This window comes from Nothoprocta perdicaria, unplaced genomic scaffold (assembly GCF_003342845.1).
Source record: "Nothoprocta perdicaria isolate Ctin4 unplaced genomic scaffold, notPer1 scaffold_250, whole genome shotgun sequence".
Lineage (NCBI taxonomy): Eukaryota > Metazoa > Chordata > Aves > Tinamiformes > Tinamidae > Nothoprocta > Nothoprocta perdicaria.
The window spans coordinates 794,941-811,826 of record NW_020455478.1 but is presented as its reverse complement, the minus strand read 5'-3'; the positions used below and the strand labels follow the sequence as shown (position 1 = coordinate 811,826).

Sequence of the window (16,886 nt, the reverse complement as noted above, 5' to 3'; positions counted from 1 at the left end):
TCGCTGCTCCCGTACCTCCCAGGCACCGCTCCTTGCTCCTGCTCCTGCTCCTGCTCCTGCTCCTGCTCTGCTCAGAGATGGGGTCTTTGATCAGCAGGGTCTTCTCAGAGCCCTGGTCTTTAGCCTCAGCAACCTGTTGGGTAACTTGTGCTCAGAAAACAGCTCTTTTCTTGTCTCTTCCCCTTCTTTCTCCTACTTGCACGGAGCTCTTTGCAGTTATATGTTCCAGTTGTCTTCCCTTGTTTTTCTTCTGTTAGCAGCAACTTGCAATTAGAAACTTTTTCTCAGCAGGATAGTATCAGGCAGGTAGACTGAAGTGCTGATTTGGGGAGAAGCATGCAATCAGTGTCCAGGTGTTTGCTTGGATGGTAGATAACTGGCTTTCAATCTAAAACTTAGATTACTAGAATCTATGTCAGTATGACCTTATCATTAGGATACACAAACAGAAAATTAATMAGCCTTCTAGAGGGCAAAAGTTATTTTAATTATATTACCAGCATGTACAGTTCTGATGCAGCTCAGACATCTTCTCCCTGTCTTTTCCAGAGTAGCTTCATACAGTAGAGTTGATGTTGATGCTAACTGTTTATGAGGATGTAAATCCCAAAYTATTGTGTCCTCTGTTTCCAGTGCCAGAGGCTTAGGATGTTTTTGCTGCCCATCGTGGCTCTGGAGCTGCGTTACCTAGCGGCTTTCACAGGATCAGGCMCCTGCTCAGAGGCGTTACAGGGTGAAGCCTCCGCCTCAGCTTACTCTAAAGCACAGCGAAGTTTGTTTGGGACAAGAAAGAAAGGAAACATCAAAAGCACAGCCAGAACAACAGTGCCCAATGAGCTTACTCAACCATCCCCTCAGCTATGGCAGGATTAAGAAAAGGGAAGCTTCTTTATACAATGGTTTTGCTTTTCCCAAAAAGCTGCCAAGATCAGTTACAGAGTTTCACAGATCCACAGGGTCTGCAATCAAGTGTCACAGTTGCCCCAGAGGTCACCGGTATGAATGGCGCCTCCCGACCACCTGGCTTGTGAACAAATTGTTAGAGATTAGTCAAGGTTGCCTTGGCAGAAAAAACTGAGTCCCGGCAGCTGCCAGGGTGGAAGAATGCTTAGGAGCAACACTGGAAAGCAAGAAGGCAAATGTATCAAAATCATAGTTTTCTCTATTTAAGCAGYGTCAGATAAATTTCATTTTGAGTTTGGTTGCTTTTCCTTAGCATGAACACCAGTTGCACTTGAAGAGATGCTGCGTCAAGTCTTTATCTGCACGTGATCACTCAGCCTTTGCCTAAAACCTGGTAAGAACATTTCACTGTCTTAGACTGAGCCTCAGTAATCTACAACTGTGATTTTCCCAGGTACCTGTGCCAAGTCACAGCTTGCTGTGTGCAACGGGGCTCCCGTCGTACACCAGGCAGCTGTCCAGGAAAGCTGCCTCAGCATCGTAGCTGCCGTTTTTCAGCTCCGTGCTGACAGGACACAACTCTTGGTTGCACCACCTGAACAGAGAATGCAAACAATTTGAGACTATTCGATTACAGACAAATTACCACTGRAGTCCTTTCCAGTGGGGATCTTTGTCGTTGCTGCCAGAAGAAAGCTTCCYCATGGCAAGGAGGAGCAGTGATGCTGTTTGTCCTGATGGAAGCTGATAGTGAAGTTTGAGCTCTCAGCTGGCAGATGGTTGGATCTCTCAGTGAGGCAGCACAAAGGAAGCTGCGCCGCATGAGGAACTGTTGCAAATGGCCAGGRCTAGGGGAGGTTTCTGCTTACCTTTGAGCAGTGGAGACATCCGTGGCGGAGGAATCGGGCTGGGCTGCATGTTCAATTAAAAGAGCACCTGTGAAAAAATTGTAAGACGCAATGACTGCAGCCAGAACATCAAAGAGTAAGGAAAAAGGGTTGGTTGGTACTTCTCCTGTGTCAAGCTGACCCTCAGTTTAGAAGGAGTGACTGAGCTCACTTTCAAACACTGTTCACTGCAGAACGTCCAAACCTGGACACTGCAATCCCCCATTCTGGCCTTTCCCGTTACCTGCATAGATCCTCGCTAGGGAGTAGGAGAAGTCTCTTGCTGCTATCTCCATGGTTGCCGCCCCTTTGGAGCCAGCGCTCTGCACGAGTCTGACAGCCTCCTGCACCAGCTTCACAGCACCTTCCAGTTTCTCAGTGCTAGAAGCCGACTCCAGTTTTCTCTGCAACAAAACCAAAGGGAGGAAAAGTTAGCGGCTCTGCCTCGTGCACGGAGATTGTGAGCACCCCCAGCAAGGTGCTCAGCGTGGCTCTGACCTGCACTGCCGTAGCTGGAGCAGCCAGAGCGGCACCTGGCAGCAGGGAAGGGGACGGGACCCAAAGCAAACTCCCAACCTTGCCTTAAGAGCAGTGGATTCCTGTAAGCTGGACACAGCAGGTGGCATCACCATGCTGGCTTTCCAGCTGCACTTGGGGACCAAGTCAAATCTGTTGTACCTTCTACCCGAGCACTTGGGTCAGGTTTTAGTTATATGTGACTTCCCCTAGTTTTGTATTTTCCCTTCCAAACCTTGGAGCTGTGTTCAGAGAGGAAGAATCAGGCTGGAAGGAGCTTTTCTCTGCAAGCGGTGTCTGGGGGGAAGGCCCCATAAAATCCCACCTGTCTCTTGCCATTTGATCCAACCGTTTCTTTCTAGAAGGAAGCCAGGAGCTTGCCTGGGTTCAAAAGCTCCTGCACCCATGCCTTTGCGCTGMGCTGCTGCTTAGCTAGTTTGTTTAGGGTCTCAAGGGTGTTGTGAAGGCATTTCAAGTGAGGGTCTGCCAAGAGGCTCCAAAGAGTTGCCCTCTCCTAAGCGAGCAGGGCCACGGCCGCGCCACGAGAGCCGCTGCGGCCGGGCCCGGCGCCGTGTGCGGAGCAGCAGCGATCGGCCCACCGAGGGCGGGAGAGCTCCGGCTCCGGGGCCAAAGCTTCGTCTGCTCGCACTGGGCTCCGAGGCACTTTGCCAGGAGACGGCGCGGGGTGGACGGGACGCACGGCTCCTGACGCGCCGCGACGCTCTGCCCGCCCTGGYGCCCAGCTGCACCAGCACCTCCCCRCRAGCAGGGCCTCGCCAGTGTCCCAGCCTGAACCATTACATATTTAAGTTCTTAAAGTAGCACGTGGTAGGAAATGCTTCTTGTTAATTAGTCTAATTTGCAGCTTATTTATGAAGCTTTTGGGGKTTTTTTTGTTTGTTTCGTTGGTTGGTTTGGGTTTTTTTAAGCCTTCAGTGCTCAGGCGATCATGCAGCTCCTCTTGCTAGCACAAGCAAATAGCTCATTTGCACAGTAGGAGTCAGGCTGCAAAAGCTGAACCCAATTTTGCTTTCTSTAATATTTCTATGCACAACACCTCTGGTGCCCTGTATTTTCTGACGATTAATACAAGAAAAACATGGTCTTCAATGGAGGCTATTCTGCGCTCGAGGCAAAGCAGTAAATAAATACCCAGAGCATATGCTGTGCGAATACAAAAACGTCGTTAAAGCGGGTCGGTCTAGCGCCAACATAAAGCCCCAAGAACTCCCCAAACCCACAGAATACTAATAAGATGTTTTAAAAGTAGCTCAGAGCTTGCTGCCAGCAAAGATCAAAGACCCCAAAGGCGTAAACATCCTCGGAGGCAGCGGGGCGGGAGGCAGCAGCAGCCAGGCCCTGCAGAGCACAGGGGCTGCAGAGCACAGGAGCTCGCAGCTGGGGCACCAGTGGCTCCGTCCTGCATCACTCGGTGTTTTYGCAGGTCTAAAGACCCAGCCCCACGTAGATGAAGTAGGATAAAGCATGGGTTTAGTGTCAACCCAAAAGGACTATATTCTCCCTCCAATAATTTACCCTTTTATTTGTTTTTAAGCACTGCACATTCTTTTCCTAATGGAAAGCAATTGGTTTTCTGCAAGACCAAGCTGKTTTTTTCCACATGCAAAGGGAGAGGGGGGGAAGAATTTGTGGACGGGAGGCGAGCCAGCTGCTTCAGGGATGATGCTCACAGCAGAAGCAACTCCTGTTCTTCCCTCCTGCATGTTGATTTGCTCCAGTTCCTGCCTCCTGAGGGGAGGCAGACACATGCAGACTCCGCATGCCTGTTGTACGCCTCTTTTCTGACTGTCATCGGAGAGCAGAAGAGCTTTACAGCCCCAATATTCCCGATTCCTTCAGGTTATCACAGCMGTATTTAAGCTGTCACTCATTTGTCTGTTCTCACTTGTTGACTACCAAGCAAGACAGAACGAATTTTACCTACAACAAACAATAATCACGGCGATGTAAAAATACGGCACCAGGGAGAAGATCCAGAACAGAGCTTGAAGCACAAGCCTCACATGAATATTTGAAGCAGATGGGTAGGCTCACTTTAACAACCTAGGTATTTTTCCTGCTCTGTTAAAACTGGGATTATATTCTAAAAATTACCTAAAAGCACTATCACGTGGCCGTTTACAGGTAGGTCTTTGGCCCTACACGGTCACTGCTGATGCATCACAGCCTTGATCCTGAGYTACAGAACATGAGTTACCAAAGACCAGTATTCAGAAAGAAAACTGTTTGTGATGTGACCAAATTTAATCTCAAGCCACTAAAATACAATAAGCAGAGTTCCCAGGTGCTAGTTTAGAGTCACTTTTCAACWTGTAATTGAATTTTAAAGTACACTTGGCTCAGAATTCCATTGAATAATGTTTTAGCATAGCGTGCAATTACTGCAGCACCCATCTGAAACCCAGCACAGTTGGTGGGAATCTGGGACTGTCTCTCCCCCTTCCTGTTCCTGCCATGAGTTCTCGGGAGTTGCTGCAGACTAATTACCTCTGGATAGGAAGGTTTCCTTTCCTTGCCAAAAAACTGCCTATATATAAGAAGCTSATTTTTTATGGTTCTTGATAATCACACTGGGCAAGAAAAGTTCTCTGTATTTTCTCCCTTTCTGAAGATAAAGGTGTCACTGCATTAGTGCTCATAGAAAACAAAAACCAAATGGATGCAGCTCCTTCAGTCCTCTGTTATTCCATAGTCTACAGAGCCAAATGGCACAAGGAAAAAGCAGAAATTGGTAGCAGGGGAGCAGGGGGAGGAAATTCCAGTAAAATACGATTTTCAGAGAAGAAAGTGCTAAGACAATGCTGCTTTCTCCAAAGACATTTCTCTGTCTGGCTACAAATCCTACAAATGGAGATCTCTGATGAACATTAGTAAAAGAAACTGCACTGTTTTGAGAGAAGTGTTAATAAAAAGGAAAAAGAATGCAATAATAAAAATCCTCTATAAAGGACTGAACGATTTCATCACTAACTGGGCATAGTAAAGATGGTTTAAGAAGAGCCAGGTCCCCAGAAGCCAAGAGAATTGGGGCAACTGGAGCTCARAAAGGGATTGGGTATCATCCTGATTCTGGTACAGAAACCCAGCATGTTCCTGACCAGTGCTGCAGAGGAACTGCCAGCTGTAACGAGCATCTAGAAGTCCTGAGGAAAGTGCTGTGGGCTCAGGAACACTGCTGTGTGTGCTGGTGCTGCGAGCAGGACACCTTCCCCTCTGCCTCCCCTGTGCGGGGCTGCTCAAGGCAGAGGGGCAAAGGCTTCTGCCCTGTCCAGSTCAGACTTGCCAAGTACAAGCTGTCCCGTGCAGCATCACGTGTATCAGCACGGCCCTCCCAGCTCAGCTTCCTCCAGTCACTCCGTTGCCAAGAATCCGTGGAAATGAGGCAGTCTAAGCACGCCATTAACGGAAAACGCCAGCTTAAAAATCAACGCGTGCTTTTTCCCCCTGCAGTCTCCTTTGCAGGTTGATTTGTGGGGAAGCAGGAGTCATTACGAGCTTACTAATTAGTAAGTCTGTACTAAGTGGTACAGACACTCAATTATTTGCTCTGAATCGTGTTGCTGAATTCTTTATCATTTCTCCCATTATCCAGTTGATAAAAAGCTGAAGGGGCTCTCTGAGCTACACCAACAAGGTGCAGTCCTAAGACTTAAGTATGGCACTTTTTGGGTATCTACTTAGCTTAAATTAGCATAAGTGAGGAAGCCTGTGGGTACCAGTTCCTTTCCAGGTTATTTTTAGACCTACCTTCCCCTTCTTCCATGCCCTACTCCCTACCTTCATTGTCAGAGTAAACTACTTTTTATCCACAGACGGACCAGTTGGCTTTTMATTAGCAGTTAGGCTCATCAGCTTATGAGTGGACATGGCCTTTTTTTGTCAGATGGAGATATTGTGTCATTTATTTTGGCTTTAACAAAAAACTTGATGAGAGGATGGTAAGATGACACTCATCTCTGAAGAGAGTTATAGAATATAGAATAAAGTTGCYCATTGCAACCACTTGTTACAAGTCACGTTCTTGCTACTGTGTTCTTGAAAGATATGATGGATGGGTAAGATTTTATATTGAATGGACCAGAGCCCCCAGTGAGAATTCTGCACTGTGTTGTACTGTGCATTACTAGCACTGAGGTGAATTTTTGCAGCACAGGAAGATCCCAAAGCAAATACTGCCTACTTTCTGGTTTTGTAAGTGCTATTTAAAGAGCAGAATTGAGAGGCACCTTCTGCACCCATGTCTAAAGGTCTGAATTTGATCATATTCTCTACTGGTCTCAGCTGGCAATATTAATCCCAAATGACACTGTCTCACAGTGAACAACTTATGCTGAATAGTGCTGTGGATGTGAGCTCACCTGCACTGTGGAGATGAACACAGTCATCACCTGCCCTTGACTCTTAGTGAGCGATCGCAGGACATCAAGTGACAGAATATTTGTTGTTCCTTCCCATATGGACAGCACCTGCAGGGTAGAAGAGACTGTGGAAAGGATGTGAAGGAGCTTCTTGGAGCAACAGCAAGAGGAGTGGAAAGAGAGACAACAAAGACATGGGTCTAAGTTAAGGGATGGTAAGGAAACCTCTAGAGACTTCTTGCCTCACCACAAATGGAAAGGAGAATTAACGATTGGTGTCAGGGAGCCAGCTCCATTGCTGAGCTAAGAATCAAGCTCTTGGAACAGGAAAAAGTCACGTTCCCTCTCCTCTAGGGCTGCTGTAACCCCCTTTGAATGGGATGATGATTGGGCTGAGCAGGAAGGCAACTCAGAAAGAGCTGCCAGAGCTGGAGTGAGTCTGAGAAGGGCTGTGTCTTCGAGCATGTAGGAAGCAGCTCTGGAGGACTCTGGAACATATTATGTAACACATAAGAGCTTCCACATAAGAAGCCGTCTCTGCTTCTCCTACTGCTTTCTTACCAGTGTGTCACGGACTATGACTGGCAGGCCTGTGTCCTCCATGTAGCCCTGTCCCCCAAAACTCTCCATGGCCTCAACAGCAACAGCAGAAGCCTGAAAAATGTAGAGAATTAGCATGTTGTAGTTGCATGTAGCACATTGCACAAGAGGAGAAAGCATCCAGAAATATCTAATATCATGTGGCAGTTCCTGCTGGGATAGGACCAGCTGGATCTCATTGATTTGCTGGTTGGCAGGTTGCTCATTAAATGACGTCTTCATCCTGCAGAATGAAAAATGAGCAACACTGGGAAAGGACTTCATAAGTAGTTGAATCTTGAGAGAATATCCAAGGAGCTTCTCTGTCAGTACAGTTCTCTCTATGAAAKGAAAAGCCTGAGGTGTGTATGAAAGTAAATGTCTATTCCATATTCCAGGAGAGTTTTTAACCTTTTACTTGATACCTCTCTTGTTGCCCACGTTAATCATGTTTCTTTCCAGCTCTGAAGTTATTAATGTGCCACCCAGACCCACTCCAGGCTGATGAAGCTGGTTGTTCCTTACCTGTTTTCCAGTGTAAAGTTTGGCTACTGGTATCAGCAGTCTCAGGAGAAGCTGCTCTTGCTCATTTGCCATGTTGGTTTCTACAAGTCCAAGCAATCTAACTATCTCCATGAGCAGCAGAAATGCCCCTCGGGTCTGCACCTGCAGGCAGAGAAGTGGGGTCCTTCACTGGCGAAGACTTTTGACTCAGACTGAGTGAGCCTTATCTGCTGATGAGCCATGRCACTAACACTCACACCTGGGCAAAGGGCTACCCCTCCAGTGCAGACTCACAGCTTCAGAGACAGACTGGCCAGCATCCAAGACACAAAGCGAGACTGTARGTAGTCTGGAGATGCTTCTCATGGCCACTGCAGTCCAGCATCAGGAAAAGGACTGATTTCATTAAGCTTATTAAGATCAAAGCTCCCACCAGGCATCCACATCACAAATCCACATCCTTTCCAAGGATGAAGAACATGAGACCATGCATGTCAGCCGCTGAGTACCAGGAGCTGCAAGGTCTTTTGCCAAGGGAGAAAGCTGCTTAACGAGGAATCTGGAAGTTGAGGTTCAGGAAGCTTTGCTATATTGAGGTGTGAGTGACACCACTTTCCCCCAACGCTTCCCCCTGCAAATGGGATTTTTAATGCTGCTTTAAATATCGGCACAGACCTATTGCTGCCCAGGACAACTGTTGGCATTACACAGCTTAAGCTAAGAAGTGCTGCCTGGGTGGGGAGAGGAGCAGAACTGTGTGCATTCCCTTTGAAGATCTGTTAGGGGTGGGAAGCCACCCGTGTCTTGTGGAAGTGAGCTGCTCTGTAGCGAGCTAAGGCTCAGACATCAAATTACTCTTGAAGACACAGTGTCTATTGATACCTCTCTGTCTTTCGTGGTCTTAGATTCACGCCTAGAGGCGATTCTCTGGCTGGCTATGCACTGAGCAGGCACACAGCGAACAAGACCTGCTCTCAAGGGCCAGTTAGTCTGTGTGTTTTGACCCCTCAGAATTCTTTAAGCTGGCTGCAAACAGTGCATAGCCCTTCTACTTGTGCACAGGCTCCCAGGCAAGTTGGATGAGTCTTCCTGGGTCCTACTAAACAGTCCATTAACTCCAATTTAGGAGATTATGTTGTAATGTTTGGATTCAGATGTTACGGACCAGCTTCAGAGGTTGAGGCATAGTAGATGCATGCATAAATTTAAGGCAATCCTCTCAACTGTTCCCAGGTAATTGTTATTTAACTTAAGCTGAAGTCCAGCAGAGAAGTTAGGTCAATTGCCAGACCAAATCTCACTGAAATATGTCGATCCCTTGTTGCATACATCTTATTGTAGCAGGAGACAGCTACCTCTGCCTGTTGCACACAGAGGCAGGTTGGCTGCTCTCAGTAGCAGCTCCGGTCTCCCTGGCAGATCCAGCTGAGCTTYAAGAAGCCTCACCTCCATCCGGGCTATCGTCTGCATGTGGAGGGGATGGTCCTTGAGAAGCTTCCCAAAGGCAACCCGCYGAAGAGCATATTCCCTGCTCAGACTGATCATCCTAGAGAATATAGCCAGGTAAAAGAGTTAGACTAGCAATCCTCCTGCTTCACCGTTGGGCTTTCCCTCCCACCCGTTCCCACTGGAAGAACCCGACTCAGCTGTACATGCAAGCCTAAATTACCCACAGGGCAACTCCAGCTTGGCTAGATCCCAGCCCTGTGCCCACAGAGGCCTAAGATGTCAACCAGCTGCAATGCTAAGCCTTGCAGAGTCCCCTTGTTTTGATAAGCTGCTTCTTCAGCCCCAGGGGAGCGACGCTGCTTTCACCTTCTCATGGAAGCTACTGCACCAATGACATTGTGGATCCGAGTGATGTTCAGCATGTTCGAGATGGAGGCCACTCCACGACCCTCTGCAGAGATCTGAAAGCAGTGAAGGACAAAGGCTGATCTAAACCTCCCTTTGCATGTCCTTGGAAGCTGAAGCACATCTGTCTGGGTGTCAAGAGGCAGACAGACAGGGACAGCTCACTCTGTCTGCCGTCAGGCACCAGAAAGATGTGCTTGCTTTAAAATACAGCCATCTCATTTTATCCATGTCTTGGGCATGACTAAACTGGTGACTTTGGAGACAATATCAGCACGATCAATTCTGGTCCTGGGCTGCTTATTCCCACCTGCATGCTACACAGAACTATCCCTCAGCCAGGTCCAACTGGATCAAGGAAATAACCATCCTAAAATGACTTTTTGTTTTTGTTTCTCCTCCTCTGGGATTGCTTTAAAATCAAATTAGTTTCTTGAGCTCTTCAGAGCTTTGTCCTGTACACAGCTCTGTTGGGGCAAGGTTCTGTGGAATAAACAGCCAGCCACAGAAGTGGGAGAAACTTCCTTTTCTCTCTTCTTCATGGTTGTCTGTCTTCATGCCAAGCCAGCCCGGTCCCAAGAAGGTGAAATCTTACTTACTAGCTCTGCTTTGGCTCCATCTAACCATAGCTCTGCTGTTGCCATCTGGCGTGTACCCAGCTTGTCTTTCAGCCTTTGCACTTTGATGTTGTTCAGCTTCCCATCCTCATCTTGAACCTTCAAGAAGAACAGGGACAGACCTCCAGAACCCTAGGGCCATTAAAAATGCATACAAAGAAGATGTTATGATGATGAGAAAAGGCAAGTAAGCACATCTCCCCACTCCTTTGCAGTATTCCACTATGAAACAGACCTGTTTTACATGTCCTTGAGCATCCGCTATCCTCGCCAGGGTCAACGTCACATCAGAATCAGCAGCTGATGTAAACCATTTAAAGCCGTAGAGATGATATGTACCATCTGGCTGCTTTCTGGCCAGGGTCTCTGTGCCATTAGCTGTAAGAGGGAGCAGGAGATCTTGGCTTTATGGGAACTTTTGTATCAATCAATGCTGATTTTCAGCTTAAGCAGAAGGTCTTTTAAATCACCTCTTGCTATCAAGACAAAATATGGATTAGCTGCTAAKCGGTTTCACTGGCCTTGGATAAAAGATGCAGTCAGGGTTAAGCACTAGAAAGAAAATGTCCTCTGTTGAGTCTGGCCCTTTCCAGCAATTGCTCCAGGCCAACAGCTGAAAATGGCAGCACTTTGTAGGCAAAAACATAGAGTGGTTTATAATCCAGCTCCCCCATTTTTAAGAGACTACCACAGCCAAAAACAAAAAAAAAAGGCCCATGGAAGAGGGTCTTGCAGTGATGCTCACCTCTCTAGCTTTCATTCCACACCTTCTCCCCCCAGGAACCCAATTGCTACTTCATCAGACGTAGCTGACTCCCTTTGCACACTTCTGTCTTTGCAATGAAGTTCTGAGATTTCCTGGTCTATTCCGCTATTATTATCACTTGCCAAGGAACAAAAGTGGAAGGCCAAGACTGTGTCTTCAGTTCTACCTGGGATGTGCCTCAATATCTTGATCAAGGGTCAGATCTCGTGGGCTATCGGTGCAAGTACCGCAGCTCGGTATCTGCATGTGTGTGTGTACTGCATGCACTGGTRGACAGAATGAGTTTGGTCTTTTATTAGTAAAAGGTAGCCCTATCTAAAAGAGTTACATGACTTCTGCTGAAGTATCTTAAATCAGCTACACGGCCTTGAAAGTTCTCCCCACACCTTCCATCTTCTCAGTTCTTGCTACCACAGCCAGCTGCCACTGCTGTCATTTCCCAGCTAGGGACCCTTACCAACATCAGAGCCTCCCTTGCGCTCCGTCATCCACTGGCCAGAGGTCCAGAACTTCTTGGGGTCACGAGATGTCAGATGATCGAAAACATTTTTCAGAGATCCAGGAATACCCAGTGACTGTTTGGGGGGAGGGAAAATAAACCAAGATGAAAAATCCTAATGCCACAGATGCATCTTGCCCAGACCAAATTTCAATAGTTTCCTTAACTCACAAGAGTRTATCCTACAAGCGTCCCCGCAGGGATCCCTGCGAGGTTCAAGGTGGACAATAATACTGTGCTCGGTGATGTAAGTAATTCTAAAAACAAGCCTGTGCACAAAGACTTTATAAGTAACAGAGAAACATGGGGGAGCGGGAGATGGAGCTGAGTCACAAAGCCAGGAAGGGACATGCAGGTGGCAGATCAGCTTTCCTGGAGCCTTGGCCAGTCCTGGACTCTGATCAAAGCTGCCAGCGCCTGGGCTGTGCCCTGAATGACAATGGGACTCCTACCTCAATGACTTTGGCTGCTCCATCCGTCATGGCCAGAGGACAGTTGAAACCTCCAGAGAAACTTGAAAATAAGTAGACTTTGATGGCCTGATGCACACGGCTAGGGAAAAAAAAAGAAAAGAAACCAGAGAAGTTCTGCAGCAGGTCAACAGTAGAAGGATAAAACATGACGAAAGGGAGGCCAAAAGGGTACAGGCAATACAGATGAGAACCATGCCACTCATTTCTGAGGGCAGAAAATTTCAACCAGGAAGAAATGGAACAGAAGAGCTTCTCATTCCCAGAGAAATGGCCAGTGCAGGGGCTGGATGAAAGGCATTGCTTGCCAGCTGTGCACATTAATTGCAGTTCATAAGAACAGTAAACCTGAGGCTCTCTCTGGAATACAATGCAATTGCAAGCAAAAGCCCATGTAGTTGTATTATGATGAGTGCAGGTAAAGCAGGAATGGYGGGAAGAAGTGCCAGGCCCCAGAATCCAGAAAGAGACATCAAGGAGTACAACTGCTAACTGTAGGCCATCAGGTATGGATAATCATTGCTAATGCAGAACATTAGAGTGGACAGGGAGACTGCTGTTCAAAGCAGAGCTAGGTGTGCCTTCATCCATGCCTCATCTGTCATCCATTATTCAAAAAGGAGTCCAGTCCTATTAGATGTTGAATACACCCTGCTGACAGCAACCAGGGATATTCAACAAGTCGCCAAGCCACTTGCCTTCACCAAGGGGCCTTCWCCCATTCCCACATCCCCAGTTACCTCCAGTTGGAGTATCTTCTCTCATAAGCCTGAGCAATTAGCCCCTCTTCTGCTGCGATTTCCTTCATCCTCTTCCAGGCCGAGCAGGTGATAATATGATCCAGCCGCTGCCCCCAAGCACCGTACGGCCGAAAGACCGGAGGATTCAACGCACATTCCCATGCTAGAGGTTGGATCTCAGTTCRCAAACGGTTTCCAAATTTTTCCAGGTCCTGACTCACCTCCTCCTGTACCTATGAAGTAACAGCAAGAGTCCTTCAGTACACCCTGGGAAGACAAGGAGCCTGCAGGCTTGTTTCGAAAGGYAAAAGATGGAGCACAACTGTTCAAAGGTGCTAATGATCTCTTGCCACCTGGCCCTTCTGTGTTCTGTAATGAGCAGGACAGCAGCTTGTCTCTCAGGCTTGGATGGGACAGCTGTGCTCATCTGTCACTTTTTATTTTCCCCCAGAATCCCTTTTCTGAAAAGGCTGCATCTCTGGGTTTTACAAAAGACAGAAAAAAAATTTGTATGAGGGTTGAGAATCACACATATACTCATGAATCACACAGATACACATGCTGGGGGTTGACTGGATGAACTCCAGAGGCCCCTTCTAGCCTCAGCAATTTCCCGCTGGATACTAATGCCAAGACGACAAACCTGCAAAAAATGGAAAGCCTTTATCTACCTAGGAAGAATTCCACTGGGCTTGATAACTACCTGCTTATTAGATTAGAAAGGGAGGGATGTCTCAGCTGCTTGAGCTTCAGGCTGGCTCCTGAGGTGTCTGAATTCGTTTCCACTCTGCAACCAGCCTCCTAAATGTCTCTGGATAAGGACTAAAATGCCTTTACTTTTGCCGTGTTGGCTGCCTGCCACAGAGCAGCCTATCTATTGCTAAAGGAGAGAAAGGRACACCTGCAGAGAGGGATTCATTCCGACTTTTAGATCTCTGCTTTAGTGTGAGAAGAATTGCCCTCTATAGGCACCTKCTCCTCTTCACCGGCAGTGGCCAGAGCCTAGAGAACTTGCCTAGACTTAAATAACCTCACTGATCATTAAAATTAGGTCAGATGAAGCCGACCTCTAGCATAGTAGGGCCTTGTAAACACATTCAAGTCAATAGTAAGGGTCATAGAAGTACCTGATCTAGATTGGCTTTCATCAGAGGAATCCCTGAGCACAACAAGTGTGGAGATGATTGTCCTAGCTGCTCTATTCAAATAGCACAAATGCACAACACATTAATTTGCTGCTGATGAAGTTCAAACACTGCTTTCTTCCTTTCTCTGCTCCCTCCTGTATTGACTTTTCATTAAATTACGTCCTGTGCGATTGATTCCTCCATCGCTCTGCCTCTCAAACTGCGGAATGAGGATCCAACACCTACTGCCTGCTTAGTGCTTTAGAAGTCTCARACTTCAAGCCAACCAGTTTCCTTTCGGATAAACAGTGGCAAAGAGAACAAAGCACAACCTAAAACATGCCCAAACTCCCTAGCAAACTGGTCCAGCTTATGGTGTACTCTTGTTTGTTCTAGCTGCAGTTCAGCTGGAACTCGGATGCCTCCAGTGCAAACACGGGCTAAAAGCTAAAGGTTGTTTTAGCGGCACAGTCTAAGAGTCCAAGGATTCATGGATTTCACTAATCCCTGAAGTGCCAGGACCTTTGCASTGTTTAGCAGGTAGTTTTTGCTGAGTAGAAGAACAGGAGTTTACTAGAGAGGTTTCCAAATGGGTGCCAAGCCCCTAGATAGACAGGGCAAGGAAACTGTCCACACACGAGAGTGAATGCAATTATGACAGTCCCTTCACTCCCATACACAGTGTGTGTAAAAAGACATTTGGCCTCTCTGTGTGTTCCCACCTGGACTTTGCCTTTTAATGCTCTGTGTTGCCCATGTTAATGTGTTTATTTCCAAAGCCAGAGAACAAAAAGAGAGCTCCTGTAAGCGGGACCATTGAATGAGGTGCACGGCAGCCCTGGCACTCCAGGCAATGTGCAACAGGCTACTGAAGGGTCATCCCTTCAATGTGGTTTCATCCACAAACTGTTAGGTTCATGGCACAAGCCATCAACAAGCAGCGTTTTCTGGGTGATGTTGTTCACCCTAATCAGCGCTTTAATGTCCCATAGGATGAGTATATTGGACATGCATCAAAAGTGAAAACAGATCATCTTTTATATTAAAGCAGGTATTTATCGAGAGATCAAAGACCACAGACCAAAAAGAGCAGACACTTTCTTCTASGTAATCCAGAGAACATCTTTAAAAAAACAGATTTTGTGCTTCTTTCCAGGAATATATTTTTGTTACCACTGGACATAGGCAAATAGCATGATAGAAATCAACTTCCAGGGAGGCATCCACTTCAGTGGAACACAGAGTTCACCTGTTGTTGGAGAAGGGCATCCGCATGGACCTCCCGGAGGAGCCTGTGCTGCAGGAGGCAGCAAGCTGAGACAAGCCTCTCCCTTTTAAGGATGAGGCAACACTGCCCCGCTGGGACCAAATGCAGAACTGTAAGGAGATTTTGCTGATTTTTTGATAGGTTTTACACAAGTGGACTGCAGCTCTCGGGCTTCATAATGGACCTCACTGAGCCTTCCATTTTTCAAGAGATTTGACTCACGCTTCTGTCAAATTCCGTACCGGGAGGAGGATCTTTCTGGCTGCCTGAACGCATCCCCTACTCTTACATCTTCTGTCAGGAAGGCCACAGCGATGCTTAGCGAGGCTTCATCCCTGTATTTAGTGACGGCTGTGAAAAATGCAAGCTCGCAAAGCTCTCCTCACACTATTCCACCAGACTGCAAGGCCTCATGAACCCGGGGACGGAGCAGTGGCAGGGAGAGCATCACTCAGAGCCATGTTCTGCCTCCTTTGYTCACCTGGTGGCTCTCCAGGTCACTGTATTGCTTCCAGTGGAGTAAATCACAAAGACAGGCAACACTCAGCTCTGGGAGATGTGGTCCTTGAAAAGGGACCACATTTACTGCAGTCCTTGGGTGGCCTCTTCTACCTGATAATGCAGYGAGCAGAAGGAGCCCCCAGCTGATCCTTGCTGAATGGAGACCTGGGTCTGTCTCCCCTGCAGTCCTGTCCAGAGCACTTGTTATCTGCAAGCCCACTCAGAAATGCCCATGAGTGATGCTGAGGACAAGCAAACACGAAAACGCTTCTGGGTGTGGAGCTGAAATGCACTGTTCTTTCTGAAAGGAGCTTCCTTCAGAGCTGCAGGCGGAGGGAAACRAGAGACCAGAGCAGAGCGTGACAGCAGCCGCACTTTAAGGCTCTTTACCTGCAGTCTCTTACCGTGGATGACTAACACACAAACACACGCATGGCCAATCCCTAAGCAACGAGCAACCCCTCACGCCATTGCAACACCCGRCCAGTCACAGGAGCCCACCAGGTCCTTTCTAACCCTGTTCATGCCCCRTCAGGAGCTGTCATCTGGCGGCGATTCAAACCAAATTTTGAAGAACGCGAGGCTGAAAGGCGACAGGAGCTCGCAGACACGTTGTGCTGAGGGTCTGCAGAGATCAGCAGTCCGGAGCTTCCCGCGCCGCGGCGGCACCGCACGCACGCACAYACACAAGGCAGGCACAAGCGCACGCCGCACCTCAGGAGGAAGGTGCCTTCTCAAGTAGTTCCGAAGCAAAGCATCTTCGGCGTACGGGTTCCCCGTCCCGGGCTGCTCGTGCAGGAAGCGCTCGGCTTCCCTCCCCACACAGGGCATTCCCAGGCCTCCCGGCGCTCCGAGTCCTTCACGGCTCCAGGCTTCACCCCTCTTCYGGAGGGAGGCGGAAAGACACCCAAGGGCCTCCCCCAGCCCAGCGGCGGGCGGACGTGGAGCTGTGAGAGCTCCTGGGGGCTGCCGAGCTGCTCCCCTCTCCAGGCCTGCCCTGGCTTGAGGTCAGCGTGGCTCCCCTTCTGGTTTTACCCTTGACATCCTTGAAAATCACTGCTGCCTTTTCTCCTCCCGCGGGGAGGAGTTTGGAAACAGCTCCTGGCCCCAGACTAGGGAAAAGGTCCCTGGGAAGAGGGCAGAAGGGGGCCCAAAACAGGGAGGTGGCAGAAGGCTGCCGCGTCCTCCCACCTGCCGCTGCAGCCACGACAGGCCCCGAAATGGGAGAAAAAGGGTTTCGCTAGGGCCGGTGTGTGGATAAGGTGCGGATCAAGGCA

The 16,886-nt window shown here is 48.2% G+C and overlaps 1 protein-coding gene across 3 annotated transcripts; it reads right to left on the bottom strand.

The window, feature by feature from the left end:
* Positions 1–183: 183 nt before the first annotated feature.
* Positions 184–16,467, bottom strand: LOC112947986 (acyl-CoA dehydrogenase family member 11-like). 3 transcript variants are annotated; one of them, XM_026040184.1, is made up of 15 exons: positions 16,324–16,467; positions 12,715–12,947; positions 11,957–12,056; positions 11,463–11,580; positions 10,475–10,617; positions 10,222–10,371; positions 9,584–9,678; positions 9,215–9,314; positions 7,790–7,930; positions 7,247–7,339; positions 6,686–6,793; positions 2,035–2,194; positions 1,773–1,839; positions 1,362–1,498; positions 184–319 (listed from the first exon to the last, which is right to left on the bottom strand). In XM_026040184.1, exons 1-14 carry the CDS (start codon positions 16,438–16,440, stop codon positions 1,372–1,374), a joined length of 1,752 nt encoding a protein of 583 aa, XP_025895969.1. In that variant the 5' UTR covers positions 16,441–16,467; the 3' UTR covers positions 184–319; positions 1,362–1,371. The 3 variants fall into 3 exon arrangements, with proteins under 3 accessions (XP_025895969.1, XP_025895970.1, XP_025895968.1); XM_026040185.1 differs by lacking the exon at positions 184–319 and adding an exon at positions 446–757; XM_026040183.1 differs by lacking the exon at positions 184–319 and having other exon boundaries at positions 538–1,498.
* Positions 16,468–16,886: the final 419 nt, after the last annotated feature.